Source organism: Armigeres subalbatus, chromosome 3 (genome assembly GCF_024139115.2).
Source record: "Armigeres subalbatus isolate Guangzhou_Male chromosome 3, GZ_Asu_2, whole genome shotgun sequence".
Classification (NCBI taxonomy): Eukaryota; Metazoa; Arthropoda; class Insecta; order Diptera; family Culicidae; genus Armigeres; species Armigeres subalbatus.
Window position 1 is genome coordinate 425,932,464 of NC_085141.1, and position 16,057 is coordinate 425,948,520.

Here is a 16,057-nt window from a genome sequence, read left to right on the forward strand (position 1 = left end):
AATTTGATTTCCTTTGATTTCAGTCCGATGCCGAAATCGACAAAGAGAACCTCAAAGAATTGGTCTCCAAGTGGAACGAGAACCCGAACAATCGCTACGCCTTCGAACAGGCGACGGAGAATGTCATCTCGCCCAGTGGAGAATCGGTTCAAATTCGACGACCAGATGCTAGCAGCCGGCGGGGCAGCTTAGCCAGAGGTAAGTCCGAGCAGTTACCATTCCGAGAACTTCCAACACAGTTTAACACATTTTATGAAAATTGAAAACAACCACCCCATTCCCAATTGGTAAATGCTTAGTAATATTAGTTGTGGCGCTGCTTAGCAAAGACTAAATTGAAAAGTAAACACACTGAAGACAGAGAGGAAGCGACGGAAGAACGAACAAACCATCGAACTTTCTTAATTTATTGATCCTTGTTTTCTTGTTTCTTGTTCCCGATACATGTTTTCTTGTATATTTCCTCCCACAGATCGAGACATACCTCGAGACATACATTTGCCCGTGTTGGTTGAGAACTAAGAGCCATGCTTTTATATATAAGCAAAATGTGAGCTTTTGTGTACATATTGGGTTCTGTGCCAGAAAACGATCATCGTGACTAACCTTATCGATTCTACTTTATGCGAGTGACAAACCTGTGGTACAAAGTGAAATGGAAATTAAACATTGTGATGCTCGTTAAAAAACAATTTAACAAATACCACAGGTCTGTTATTAACAAGATTGTATTCACTCAAATGCTTATCAACCATTTCATCATTATGCTTCAAGTATTAATGTTTTCAATCAAAAAATAACTGAATAACTAATTGAAATTATATTTGTAATTGAAAAATAAAAAAAATACATTACAAAAAAAAGTTTGTACAATACTCATTGAAATCTAAATAATGTTCATGCTATAATAGCATACCAATTATAATGGTAATGTGTACAATAATGGGGCCCTGCTTAACCGTAAGATGCGCGGCTACAAAGCAAGACCATGCTGAGGGTGGCTGGCCTCGACTTCCGGTGCAGGTCTAGGCAATTTTCGGTTTGGAAATTGTCTCAACTTCCCTGGGCATAAAAGTATCATCGTGTTAATCGCAGTTAATAACTGTGGAAGTGCTTAATGAATTCAAAACTGTGAGGAGGCAATGCCACAGTAGGGGATGTAATGCCAATGAAGAAAAAGAAGAAGAAGTACATTAAGGTGAATCGCGTTAGAATCCAATTTCAAAACTACATACCGCTTTCAGGGGCACATAACTCCAAAAGCGAACGACAGGCAAAAGCGAAAAACAGTTTTTCACCTTTGCTTACTCGCAGCATACACGAAAAAAATGTTTTCAGATGTGCTAATCGCCTGTAAATTTTCATTTGTGCAAGCAAAAACGCGAGGTGAGGGCTAGCACGGCCATTGTGGCAGCCATTTTTGGACTCTGTCGTAATTCACCTTAATGTGTGCATTAGAGTGATTCAAATTTTGACTTTTTTGATTTTTGTGAAAATCGACACCTGGTGAAATACCGTGAAAATAATGTGAAAATAAAACTTCAAACGTCCTCACTCACTCCAAATTAGCTCAAAATTTAGGAGGATTATTAAAATGGAAAATGCAATCGTTTAAGCATCGGGGGCAAAAAAGTCAAAATTTGAATCACCCTAGTGTGGATTAATAAAAGTACTTTCGCAATATTTGATGAAAATAATTTTTAATGACAGCAATCGCTCGCGATTTGAGAAAAGCAAGGGCAAAACTTGTTGAATAGAAAATTATTTAAAGCTTTTCAGCTGGAATGTTTCTGCTTGTCATAAGACGTTAGTACATCATCCCATTACATTTCGCCACTTTATTGTAACATAACAGATACGTATTTTGACCTTATCGTACTTGACTCGTCGTGACTTGTGGCTTAATCATTTGATGAATTTTGAATCGCCACTATTGAACTACCGATCTCCAAATTTTCAGTTCACCGAGTATTTCCTATAGGGTTCCAAGTGTGAGCGTTGTTTTACTGGCTTCCCGACTAGAAGAGTATAACAGAAACTGAACACAATAATAACATATTGTGATATTTATAACTTATTTTGATACAATTTTGTTCTTAGTGGCCATTATCTTTCAAATGTTGTAACAGGAATTTATCATAATATGATTTAAAAAATGCTTCACACCGAATTACCCAACAGTAGGCAATTAAAATAAATGTAGCAAAGTCTTCCAGCCATATAGATATCACAACGCTGATATAATTTGCAAAGGTTCCCTTATTTATAATGTTTTTAGTTTTATGTTCTCGAAAAATATTCTTGTTCAGACAAAAACAAAAGTTTTGTATTGTTGATCACAATCTGGAGACCTATCACGAACTGTAAAAATGTGCAACTGCACAGAAACAATATTTTTGTATCTGATTCTGTTATAAATTTCTAACAAAATATGTTATTTTTATGATAACAAAATTTGATAGTTTTTTGTTTCCAGTAGTGTGATTTTTGATTGAAATTTAGATATTTTAACAACATCCTACACCACGTTTCTAACAAATTTTGTTATAAAAATTTAATATAAGGTACACTGGGGGAAGTGGAAAAGGAAAAATCGATAGTGCTTGTTTGAATTAGTGTAAAACCAGTTCAAATGTTCTAAATGTGTTCAATCAAAATGGGCTATCAAAAACAGTCAATTTTGCACCAACTGTGCGGTAATTCATACCATTTTGGTCGCCTGAAATTTATGGAAATAGATTTTAAAATTAGGAGTTGTTTTTCCACTTACCCTAGTGGGATGGGGTAAGTGGAAAACCCATGTTACCTTGACCTTTAATAGTGATGAGTAGTTACATATAACTAAAATCAACACGATAATTGCTCTGAGTATCTTTTGTGGAATAATTTCATTACTTTAACGGAATAGATCCTCAAGGAATTCTCGTAATAGCTAGGGGAGGGCTGGTTTTGCCTTCTCGAACACTAAGTGTACGTAAAATCTATATGTTCGCCCTAAAGATACTTTTCAAAGGAAAAATGGGACTTACAGGGTTATAAACTAATCAACTTAGTTTAACGAATTGAGATGATGTCTGTATGTGCGTATTTGTATGTATGTGTGTGCGCAAAGTACGTACCAAATTATCAGCTATTCTTAAGCACTTGTCCTTAACCAATTTGTTCGCAAAAAAATTGCATTCAACGGTGATACTTGATATGAATAAAAATCAATGTGAATTATAGAATATATTTACCTATCAGTGCCATTTTTAACTTTCTTATACATTTTTTTCATATTTAAAACATGTGAAAGCCATCAATACCGATAGGTGGATTAATCAGGCATTTTCTCATTTATATGAGTCCAATCACCACTGGAATCACAATGATAACAAAGAAGGAACATATTAAGATTCACAGCTATCGAAATAAACCCTGGAGAGAAGAAACAAATTGCGTAATTAGAACATTATCCACTTCCCCCGCAGTGTTCGATACCTGGGGTAAGTGTAAAATCTTTGAATTACTTGCTTTCATGGTACAAACCACTACCAATTGAATGGGATTAGTTTAATTGTATTATAATTGTCACCTGTGATATAAATTTACTTGAAAAAAGAACAATTGGTGCAAATAAGAATTGATTTTATGAATGCAAAAATCAACTTTTCGCGAAACCTAAAATAACAGTTTAAGCGTTAACCGTGCTAGTGTATGTATTATACAAATTTCAACATAGTATTAGTGTGAGCATCAAAGTATATTCTTGCATAATGTTATGATGTGGTAAAAACTGTAAAGTATGTACAATTCCAATTTTTTGAGTCGATTTTTACACTTACCCCCTTTTTCCACTTCCCCCAGTGTACCTTAACATAATAACATAGGTTGATATAATTTTGATATGACCTTCTAGTCGGGTTGCCACTTGTGAGGAAATAGCCCGATGAAAAAAGGCAGCAGAATAAAATGCTCATAAAAAATAGGGAAATGCCAGAAAAGAAATCAGAGTAGAAGCAATGAATAAACACAAATTTTCCCCAAATTTTGTAAAACTTCTATAGAAAATGAAGAATTTTCCAAGAAACAAAAATTAGTTTAGCCCTTTGCACTTCTTCAGACTACTGAGCGTAAATTATTTTCTCAGTAACAATCCCTCGCCCACGATGAATACACTACTAGGTGTTCCAACCTGCCAAACTCATGGAAGAGAAGAAAGTGGTCGTGAAAAATTCATTTTCAGTGCAAAACCATACCACCTAAAATCCATGGTTCAGGAATCTTCTTACGATGTTGCAAGTTCCAAGAACCACTGTTTTTTGGATGCTATGGAGGTTATGAGATAGTTCCAGCTCTCCTAAGGATCTCAGAAGAGATTTCGGGACGATTCCGGTTGCTGAGATAACAACCGGAATTATACGCACGTCCTCCAGGTGCCACATCTGCTTCAACTCCTCCGCCAAGTCGTGGTACTTCGTTATGTTGTTGGAGAATGTTGTTTGGACATTATGGTCTAGCGGTACAGGAATGTCGATGAGGGTTACCGGCTTCATCCTTTTGTCGTAGACCACAATATCGGGCCGATTGGCGCGAATAAGGACATCCGTTATGATCTCGTGATCCCAGTACAGCTTCACGACACTATTTTCCAGAACCGGGACAGGCACATATTTGTAGTAGGCGACAATCTAGTTAACCAAGTTGTGCTTCAAAGCAAGCTGTTGGTGCACAATCTTGGCGACTTCGTTATGATTATGACCGAGATAGGCTGAATCAGTTAAAGTTGAACACCCGGACACGATATGCTCGATTGTCTTTCCTACTGAATTGCACTTCCAGCAGCGGCCCTCCACGTTCTTGTGCAATATATAGTGCCGATAGTTCTCCGTCGCAATTACCCGGTCCTAGATGGCTACTACTATGAATCCTTCTGTTTCTGAGAAGAGTTCACCCCGCACCAGCCACGTATTCGACGCCGCTTTGTCGATATATTCCAGCTCCAGTTGATGGGGGTGCGGGCAACTCCTTCTGCTTCCACGATGCGATCATCTCGTCGACAGATTTGATGTCGCAATTCAGCTGATAGTCCTCCTGCGCCAGATGCAATGAACTGAATCCGTGGGCGTGGTCAGCTTCACACACAGCGCGATAGATTTCGTGGCGGTTCTGGCTTTCCACGAAGTATCTTCGCAACTGCTGGATCTGGGAAACACATAGTGTTTGTATATCGGTGACGCCTCTTCCTCCTACTGTACGTGGCAGGGTGACTCTCTCAATGGACGATTTTGGATGGCGCATGCGATGCTTAGTGAACGCCACTCGTACTGCTCGTTCTAACGCCTCCAAGTCAGTCTTGGTCCACTCCATCACCCCGAAACTGTATGTCAACAAGGGCACAGCAAACGTGTTCATCGCCTTCACCTTGTTGCCAGCCGACAAGAGGCTCTTCAAAATACCGTTGACACGATGCAAGAACTTTTCCTGCAGCTCTTTCTTGATCGTCGTATGGCGAATTCCTTTCAGTTGCAGGAAACCTAGGAACTTGTACGTTTCGCCTTCAACCATGTTTCAATTCTCCTCCTGTTCGTTGACGCGGAAACTGTCGGCATCCACCAGGTGGCCCCGGTGTAGATGTATGGATCGACATTTATCGATACCAAACTGAATGCCGTTACAAGCCGCAGAAATTGGTGCAGCTTTTCCACAGATTCCGCAAACAGCTTCAAGTCGTCCATAAAGAAGGTGTGGGTAATGTTTGTACTCCTTTCCCCACTCTTCAAATGATAGCCATAGTTATGTTGGTTGAGTGCTCTGCTAAGAGGGTTCATGGCAAGGCAAAACCATAGAGGACTAAAAGTATCGCCTTGGAATATGCCCCTCCTGATGCTGAGAGTCCTGGACCGTAACACCTTTTCTCCATCGGTAATGTGTAAGGATGTGCTCCACATCCCCGAAGCGTGTTGTATTAGCCTGATGACGTTACCGTCTATCTTATACAACTGCAGTACCTTAAGAAGGTACGAGTGAGGTGCTAAGTCGTATGCCTTTTTATAGTCGATATACGCCATGCTCAGGTTTCTTTGCTTGTGGGTGGCCTGCCCAACAATGACTGCATCAATGATGACCTGATCCTTGCAGCCCCGTGTGTTGCGTCGACAACCTTTTTGTTCCTCGGTTATCAGGTTGTTACCATCGCAATGGTTCTGCACCCTCCTCGCTGTTACCGATGACAGCACTTTGTACGGACTCGAAAGGCACGTTATTGGTCTGTACTTGGCTGGGTTCAGTGTTCCGATCCTTCGGCAAAAGATAAGTGACACCCCTAGTGATGAATTCCGGTAGCTGCCCGGGGTTATCTAGTACCGTGTTGAAGCATTCCGCAATCCGCCCGTGGACCGTTGTGAGTTTTTTATACCAGAAATTATGCACAAAAGCGGGTCCTGGTGCAGCCCAATTCCTGGTATACCGGGTAGCCTCACGTATGTGGGCGGTCACGTTGATAGCGGTCATGTCTCAAATTCCACCACAATATCGGTCTTCTTCTGCCATCCACACCCCATCGCCGTTGTGTATGACGGGGTTCACCCATAGATGGGACCAAAACTGCGTGACTTCTCCAATCTCCAGAAGGCCCTCGCCAAAGTCGGCTTTGTCGTTTCGGATGTGGTTGTAGAACTCCCTTTCGTTGATGTTGAACATTCGATTTTGTTCCTTCCTCTTCGAACATTCTCCGTAACGTCGCAGTCGTTTAGCAAGAGTACTCAACCGATGTACATGGGTGTCGAGGATCTCAGTTTTGTTCGCCTCGGTAAGATCACGGAGCTCTGTGGGTTTCACAAATTCAGCAACATTTCGAACAAGCCTGGTTGATCGATTCCCCTGCTTGTACTGTGTTAATCGACCAACCTTTGACCGCAGTGTTGCGATGCGGGTCTCCAGACGTCGCATCCACGCGGGTTTAAGTGCTTTGGGCGTGCGCGTCCATCACTCTCACCTTGTGGGCGCGTTCGCAATCCCAAAGTTCTTACAACAGCCACTGCAGCCGAATACACGATAAATTGCAGCTCCTCAAGGTTCTCCACGGTTTCCAAGTACTGTGGCAAAATATCCTGGTTAAGGATGCTTACTGTACTCGTCAACCGATAGGAGTACTGCAACTTGGGTATCCGGTATCAGGACATGGGGTCTGTCCCACGGAACTGTGTAACTGCTGTGCCCATATGATTGGCTAGTTCGTCCTTCAATTGCTGTCGTTGCAATTCCACTGTTGGTCCTGCCTGGAGCGTCGGGTGCAATCGAATCGCGACGGTTACTTGCGATTGATGCATCCAACCCAACAGAACTCCTTCTCGACGTATCGCTCGATCTTGCCTCCTCCTCCTCTCCTAGTTCCCTCTGCACTTCCCGCTTGATGTACTCTACGTCTTCTGGAGTTATCATATTATGTGACATAATAGCTCTCTGGCGTGTGTTCAACTTGTTCTGGTCAAGCTGGGGTGCAAACCGAGGGAGCCTCTCATTGAGCATCTCCAGCCGGACATATCCTGGTGCAAACGTAGTAGCAACGGATCACGTACTGATTCATCTCGCTTGTCCACATGATCCGTTGCCGTCGGCGAAAATATATTTCTTTCTGTTATTCCATAAGAAAAGTTTACATTTTGACCAGACTAGAGCAGCTGTCCTATTTTTTCGGCGATTGAAGCATATTTTCTTTGATCGCTCTCCTAATAATGGATGTTATGGACTTCAAAAGTACCGTGCAAGAAGATAGGGCAAGGGAATAATTCCGCTTTTGAAATTCCTTGACCAGTACGGAGATGATAAACTTCGAACAGGTCATTTGGCCGAAAAAGTCATCTGGCATCATTTTCTCGTTTAGGTGCTCGATGATTATAGAATGCCATAGCAGTCCGTGTTTTGGTTCACGGTCAATCGCACTTACCAGAATCTCGTCGATTATGATGAGAAACAGTAAGGGTGATATAATACATCCTTGTCTCACGCCAGCTACGACCCGGATAGAATCCGACAAGATGATTTCCGACAAGATGAATCCGGCTGATGATTTTCTCATGAACCCCTTTGCGTCTCAGGGCGCTCCACAAAGCTTTTTCGTAATTGATGAATACCAGGAAAAGGGTCTCTTGAAATTCGTTGACATGCTGCAGAATGATACAGAGTGTGACAATATGGTCCACACTTTCCCCATACAACATGTACGTATATCGCCTCCCCTTTAGCATCTTATGTTGCATCACATACGATTTTGTATTGACTAGGTTGTGCCAATCTATCCTACTGTGCTAGGGCTTCTGGGCAATAGCATTTCATACTCAGCCGCTGGATGCCAGAACAGACGCTGTTAAAACCGCACCTCTTTGGTGAAAAGCCGCTTGGTCAGTCGAGTCAAATGTGTTTAATGTCCCACCCAACACCAGGATTAGGCTAGTGCGCTTTGAGCGGGACACGGTCGCTTTGAAAGGGTCTACTTGCGAATACATGCAGCTTCTCATAGAAGTTCAACAGAGGCCACTGTCAAACTCGACCACATCCTAGGCATACCCCACAGGACGCACCCCCCTCACGCTATCGCTACCTCAGAACCATCCAGAACCAGCATTTGGAACCCAGCCGCCGCTACGTCAACTCGCATCTGTTGGCATGGTGAACTCCAGTGAATAGTCGGGACAGGCCAGAATGGTTACAGAGATAAGTTTTTTCTAAATCTTGTTGAAACTTCTTCGGCGAGATAATTCCAGCCCAGAGTTTTGGATTTCGTCGTTAGAAGGTCGGGGGGTGATCCCACTAAAGTCGTCACTGAAACACAGCAGACTGCAGGTACCCTAGTAATGGAAATTCTTTAACGCCAAACTTAGGTTTGTCGATATGGACAGGAAGATTGGCTTCTGCCAAGCGTTTTGCCAGTTCCCGAATCAATACCAGGTGATGCTCAAAAGTCGATATACGATGACGATGATTTCCTCAAGGTATACGAAAACGTTCGGCTCCAGTTCTCCTAGCCCCGAAAGTCGATCTATCAATCGGTACAAGGTAGCATGACTGTTCACGAGGCCGAATATATTGGAATAGCAGCCTTGTAAACTGAAACATCCCCTTCCTCTGGACGCTAAAAGCTGTGAACCTTCTAGAGATTTACTCCAATGGTATTTGAAGAAAAGCTTCGGAAAAGTCTATCGTACTCAAATATTTGGCACGAAGAAACTGGCCGAGAACTCAACCAGAATGGGGCAAGGAGTATAACTCGTATATTGTCCTCTCAATTATTTTACGAGCATTAAGCAGAGTCGTATCTTGCCCAATGGCTTCACAACCGGAACGATATTTAAGTACCAGTCTGATTGTGCGCTCTCGAGTGCTTTTGAGTACTCTCCTTCGGTTTAATCTCCTCATTAAGGTTATTGCGAAAATCGCCCATTCCCACTCGTGAGGACAAAAGCTATTTTGGGCGCCCCTCTTCGGGTCTCGACTCACGATTCCATAGCACTAGTTATCAGCGCACTATGGTCCAGGATACAGATTTACGCGGAAAGATGAATTTTACGCCAAAACTATATTTTTTAGAAAAAACTGTTGTTCTACAAAATTGTTCGAAATAGTAAGGCCATCATTATGGTTTTACCAAAAAATAGGGTGGAACATCATATAAAAAAAATTAGAAAATATTTTTTTTATTTCTTGGAATATTGACATGTTATGTTCTAAAAAGTTGTATCGTAGCTTATTCCAATCAATTTTGCTAAAAAAACTTTTTCTGTAGCTCTTAAGTTGGCTGATTTAGAGCAATTTTACCTAATTGGATTAGGGTGTACCTCTCAAAAACAGTATTTTTGATCTAATTTTTTTGCTTTAGATTTTTCGGAAAAGTCGTCTTCAGGTGATGCAACTTTTGATGGGTAAATATGCACAATATCTTTTTCCGATCAAAAGTTATAATCGTTTTTCTGTCAAAATTACATTTCTTTCATAAGTTGATATCTCCGGTTAGGGCAGACCAAAAAAAACATGTTTACACGGCATTTGAAAGATAAATTAATATTCTTTATTATGTCAAAAAATTGGGGATCTGTTATTTTTTTATCTCAAGTTTTACCAATTTTACTAAAATCATGTTTTTTCAAATAAATTAATATAACTCGACAACGGAAAAAGATACAGACGATATTCTTATAGCAAAACACGCGTTTTGAAAAGCCCCAAAAGTCTTCAGAAGATGACATTCGTGAGAAATGAAAAATAAAAAATCTACAGCTCTAACACTTTTTATAAGTTTTATCATTATCATCGTATTGCAAGATTTACGAGAAAAGATGCATTTTCGGTCTGAAGCATACTTTTAAGAAACAAAATTTATTCTACAAAGTTGTTCTGGATACTTGGGCCCTTATTATAGAGTTACCGAAAAATAGGGTGGGCCATTTTATAAAAATGTAAAATTTTCATTTTTTTTATTTTGCGGAATATTGACGTAAAATGCTCTACAAAGTTGTAGCGCAGCTTTTTCCAATCAACTTTGCTATATAAACTTTTTATGTAGCTCTTAAGCTCACTTGTTTAGAGTTATTTTACTTACCAGGATTAGGGTGTCCCTCAAAAAACAAGATTTATGATCTGCTCATTTCATTTTTTATTTTTCACGGATGTGATCTTCTGAAAACTTTTGGAGCTTTTCAAGACGCGTGTTTTGCTATAAGAATATCGTCTGTATCTTCTTCCGTTGTCGAGTTATATCAATTTATTTTAAAAAAACATGATTTTAGTAAAATTGGTAAAACTTGAGATAAAAAAATAACATATCCTCAATTTTTTGACATAATGAAGAATATTAATTTCTCTTTTAGATGCCGTGTAAACATATTTTTTTGGTCTGCCCTAACTGGAGATATCAACTTATGAAAAAAATGTAATTTTGACAGAAAAATGATTATAACTTTTGATCGGAAAAAGATATTGTGCATATTTACCCATCAAAAGTAGCATTTTTTTGAGCTCTAAAAGTCACCTGAAGACGACTTTTTAGAGAAATCTAAAACAAAAAAATTAGATCAAAAATACTGTTTTTTTGAGGTACACCCTAATCCAATTAGGTAAAATTGCTCTAAATCAGCCAACTTAAGAGCTACAGAAAAAGTTTTTTTAGCAAAATTGATTGGAATTAGCTGCGCTACAACTTTGTAGAACATAACATGTCAATATTCTGAGAAATAAAAAAAACATTTTCTATTTTTTTTTATATGATGTTCCACCCTATTTTTTGGTAGAACCATAATGAATTGCCTTACTATTTCGAACAATTTTGTAGAACAACAGTTTTTTCTAAAAAATATAGTTTTGGCGTAAAATTCATCTTTCCGCGTAAATCTGTATCCTGGACCATAGTGCAGCGTCGACAAAACTCAAAATCTCAAATCTCGAGGACGATTCAAATCAAGTGCGTGTTGTGTTTTAACAACGGACTCATCTGCCAAACCCTGAAAATTATTCTAAATGATTTTTGTCAATGAGCGATCTAAAGTGAGGTTAGGTTTAGAAAAAATTAAAAACAGGAAATGATATCAACGGTCTCCTTTTATTTATATTGTGTGAAATTACATTGGGTTTGTATTTTGAAATATTTTCGCTCATTTTCATTAACAGAAGCTATTTCTAATTCTAGAAATTCCTCCAGGAATTCCTCCAGGAATTCCTCCGGAAGTTCCTCCAGGAATTCCTCCGGAAGTTCCTCCAGGAATTCCACCGGAAGTTCTTCCAGGAATTACTCCAGATGTTCCTCAGAGGAATTCTTCCGAAAACTCCTCAAAAGAATTCCTTCGAAAGTTCTTCAGAAGAATTCCTCCGGAATTTTCTCAAAGGTATTCCTCCGGAGGTTCCTTGAAGGAATTTCTCCGGAAGTTCTACAAAGGTATTCCTCTGGAAGTTTTGAAAAGAAATTCCTCCGAAAGTTCCTCAACTAAATTAATTCCTCAAAAGAGTTCCTCCGGGAGTTCGACAAACGAATTCCTTTAGAAGTTCTAAAAAAGAATTTGTCCGGAAGTTTCTCAAAGGAATTCTTCCGGAAGTTCCTCAAAGGAATTAATCTGGAAGTTCTACAAAGGAATTCCTCCGCATGTTTTTTAATGTTTGTTTCCGGAGGAACTCATTTGAGGAACTTCCGGAGGAATTTCTTCGCAGAGCTTCTGGAGGAATTCCTTTGTTGAACTTCCGGGGGAATTCCTTGAAGGAACTTCCAGAGAAATTCCTTCGAGAAGCTTCTGGAGGAATTTATTTGAAGAACTTCCGGAGTAATTCCCCAACAAACAAACAAGCTAGTTTTTTTTTGGCTGAAGAAAGCTATTTTTGGTTGAACAAGCGCTATATCAGCTTCCAATGTTTGTTGGGTCCTTTGAGGAACTTCCGGAGGAATTTCTTTGAGGAACTCCCGGAGGAATTCCTTTAAGGAACTTCCGGATGAACTCTTTTCAGGAACTTTAGGAGGAATTCCTTTGAAGAATTTCTGGAGGATTTTCTTTGAGGAACAGTCCGAAGGACTTCCGGAGGAATTTCTGGAGGAACTCCCGGAGGAATTCTTAGAAAGGTTTTCGGCTGTTGATATTGAAAGGCCATATTGAATTCCAAAATTCCCACATGCAGACAGACAAATTCTAACCGTATCTTGAACGAATCTTGAAACGAGAGAAATTACTTTCCAGCAATTTTTATTAACTAAATCAGTTTAGGGGACAATCGGGAAAAATTGACTATTTCTGAGTTATTTCACGTACAGAATTCAATACAATCTATTTAACCAATATTCTGGAGCTCTAAAATAGCGGAATCTAAATAAGTACCGTTTTCGCCGAACGGTGCTGGACTAATTGGCTTTAGTTCACTGAAAAATAGCAATTTATAGGTTCAAATCTGGTATCAAATAGCGCGTTTTATGATTTTCAGGTTCATCATTTTGTTGAATATTTAATAAAAATAGTGTTATAATTTTATCATCCTTAATATTTTATAGCTTCGTTCACTTTTAATACACGCTTTCATCTGTAAATAACAAATAGATGTATAGAGTTACTGATATTTATAAACTGCCTTGTATATTTGTATTTCACATCTTGCCCGAACCGAAACGACTGCCTACTATCATGAAATTCCCTCCAACGAACCGACCGAACTACAAACAGCCTAGCTCCGAAGACCTCCGGAACTTCGAACCAACAACAACATTAGTCTTCGAACCCTGAGTTGAACGAGAGTGTTCGCTTGTGTTGATTCGACGTACCAAGCCCGAACTAGAGTATTACTACTTATTTAGGTGAATTAGGTAGATAGCTATTAGGGTCCCAAACCAATTGTAAATATGACGTTGCTACTGTCGAGCAGTTATATAAGTGATATTAGTGTAATGAGCACGTGCAACTGATACATACTAAGTAATAAAAGCTGAAATTTGTTCTTCATGTTGATTCTACAATTAACACGCTTTCTTCTTTATTTCTATCGCATAAATGGACTACTCCTCTATTTTGATCTCCCTGATACCTCGAAACCACTAAAGTCTACAAAAGGAGGAAGTATTCCCCCGATCCGTAGTAGGAACGTCCCGGATTACCTAATCTCCGATTGCCATAACCAACAACAATCCTGAAAGAGCGCACACATCGCTCAAACGAAAATCATTCTTTCTCGTTCTATTTCGCAGGCGACGAAGACCCGTTGCTACTGTCCCCATCATCGTCAACTTCCTGTTGTTCGTCTTCGTCACCACTCTCATCGGAAGTGAGCACAACTAACCTGCACCAACCGAACAGTGAGAGTTTCATCAATTCCCCGCTCCCATCGAACCTTGCATCATCTCGCCCCGCACTAGTGCCATTAGAAGTAGTTTCTAACATCACAGATCCGAGTCCAGCCATCATCTGCGATGGCCAAATCGCCAACAACGATATTAGCCGTATTTGCAATACTAGCAGCAGTAGCCTTAGTAGTTGTAGTAGCTTTGAGCGAACATCATCTGCAGTTCAGCCATTACAGCACGGAGTCTTATCGCCATCTATTCACAATTCTCGTTCATATTTCTCAGATCATCACAATTCACAATCGCAACCGCAGCAAACAGAACCGGATATGGTCATTCAGCCGACCCAAGTCAAGGTATGTGATGAGTTACGAATGCTATCAAATTTGCTAAAACAATCTACCACCGTTCAATATAAGGAACCCGTGTCCGAAGTCCCCCAACCATCATCCCCACAAGAACCACAGACACAGAACAGTACATTCACACCATTAAGCCCCTCCACTCTCAGCACGGCCGAACTGGACACGGACCTGGAGAGTCTCAAGACCAAGGTAAAAACCAAAACGTCCAAAGCGCAGAACAAGTTGAACGAACTAGCGCAGCAACCGGAGTTCCTCTCGAACGAAACCTTCAAACTGCAGACGTTCAAGTTCCTGCCCAAGTCGATCAGTCTGTGCAACGACGACTCAGTATTCAAAGAAAATTACACCAAGTTCTGTGATCGCAATGCAATTATCAAACCTCCTCACCTTCAAGAACCATCGTCCAAGGCGATCGAGGAAGTGACTTCCAGCAGTACCTCCACCACGACAACCGAAGTCTCCGAGGGTACCAAGGTGATCGTAACGAAAACAACTAAAAGCACAAAAACGGCAGCGGACGGCACGAAATCCGTCACCATTCGAAAGACAATCGTTAAGCAAAAGAAGATCGCCGAAGAAGACACCGAGAAAGGTAAGCTCAAGTCCCAGGGCAGTCTAACGCAACAGGATCAAGCCACGGTGAAACGGACCAAGTTCCGCGTGAACCAAATGAGCAGCCGAGACGTTCCGGTTGCGATCAACAGCGTGGCGAAGCGATATCTTGAGCAGAATCGGCTCATAAGCAACACCGAGTCCGACACCTTTCCCAAGGATGACTGCTTTGTCAAGAAGATCAACAAGACCAACCTAGTGAACCACTTCCAGCAGCAAACGACGTCGCAAACCGAAACGGCGAACAATTTTAAAAATTCAATGAAAACCCGCAGCATTTCCGTTGACTGGGACACCGTGGATGCGGTGGAGAATCGATCGATGAAGACGATCAATTCCTTCCTGAGACGAACCTCGGCATCCACTGCTGGATCAGCCGTCAAACAGATTCAAGCGCAAATCGAAGCTAACATCCACAAATAACATCATTCACGGAACTGCACAACGCTCACAAACATACGCTTTAATTCCACTTAGTTGTCACCTTGTGTATCCACAAAAATATGTGCGTGTTAACGTCTGTTGAAAGCAGCAAGTGTGATGAGAAAGATACATTTTCTACAAGAGTCATCTTTCTTACTAAGAGTTTTCTAGTCATTCAATGTGTAGTTCTGTCATGTCATCAATAATGACTCCATATCCATTATCATTCTCCTCTCGCCTAATCATATATCTGTTTTTAGTGACAATACATGTATGTACGTTGTCGCAGAATTTTCACCATTTAATGATATTTATTGAATGAATTAGGTTCATGAAACTTTAAGAATATGTTTCAAATGTTATACAACTGTTGGCCGTTGAATGAAGGGAAAAAATATTCTACACATGTTAAGGTTTACATTAATATTTAATTACCATAGTGAGAAATCGAAAAGATACTTGCAACGGGATGAATATGGATGCATGTAGCTAAATTGTATATAATCAGTCTGAGATTCGTCAAACCACTATGAATAAAAGATATTAAAAGTCATCGTTGTTTCTCCAAAATTATTTCGAAAGAAAATTCCCCGCCATGATATCACAGATGACACCTGAAAGACATAAATCTATAGATTCTATGGAAGATTATTCCATACCAAGTCTGCGCGATTCTACTTTTTAATATCTACAGGCTTCTTTACTTGATTCGATTAGCTCCTCATGCTATGGCAAAACAGATTGAGACTTTCATAAACGAAGATTTGTTCATTTCTTTTCATTCAAACGCACCAGAAGAAACTTGAGATCCTAGAACTGACTGAAGTCCGGTGGCAAAAACTCTGCAATGGTTGCTGTAGTATTCGTTGTAAAT

General features: G+C 40.2%; 1 protein-coding gene across 7 annotated transcripts in view; it reads left to right on the forward strand.

Annotated features, from left to right (window-relative positions):
- Window positions 1-15,736, forward strand: part of LOC134227418 (calcium/calmodulin-dependent protein kinase type 1G) — a 65,725-nt gene extending 49,989 nt beyond the window's left edge. For 2 of the 7 annotated variants that reach the window (XM_062708903.1, XM_062708902.1), the window contains exons 8-9: window positions 24-198; window positions 13,688-15,736. In XM_062708903.1, the coding sequence (XP_062564887.1) occupies window positions 24-198; window positions 13,688-15,183 (1,671 nt within the window). In that variant the 3' untranslated portion in view covers window positions 15,184-15,736. The remainder of the gene's footprint in view (window positions 1-23; window positions 199-13,687) is intronic. The other 5 variants (XM_062708906.1, XM_062708904.1, XM_062708905.1 and 2 more) reach the window with 5 other exon arrangements.
- Window positions 15,737-16,057: the final 321 nt, after the last annotated feature.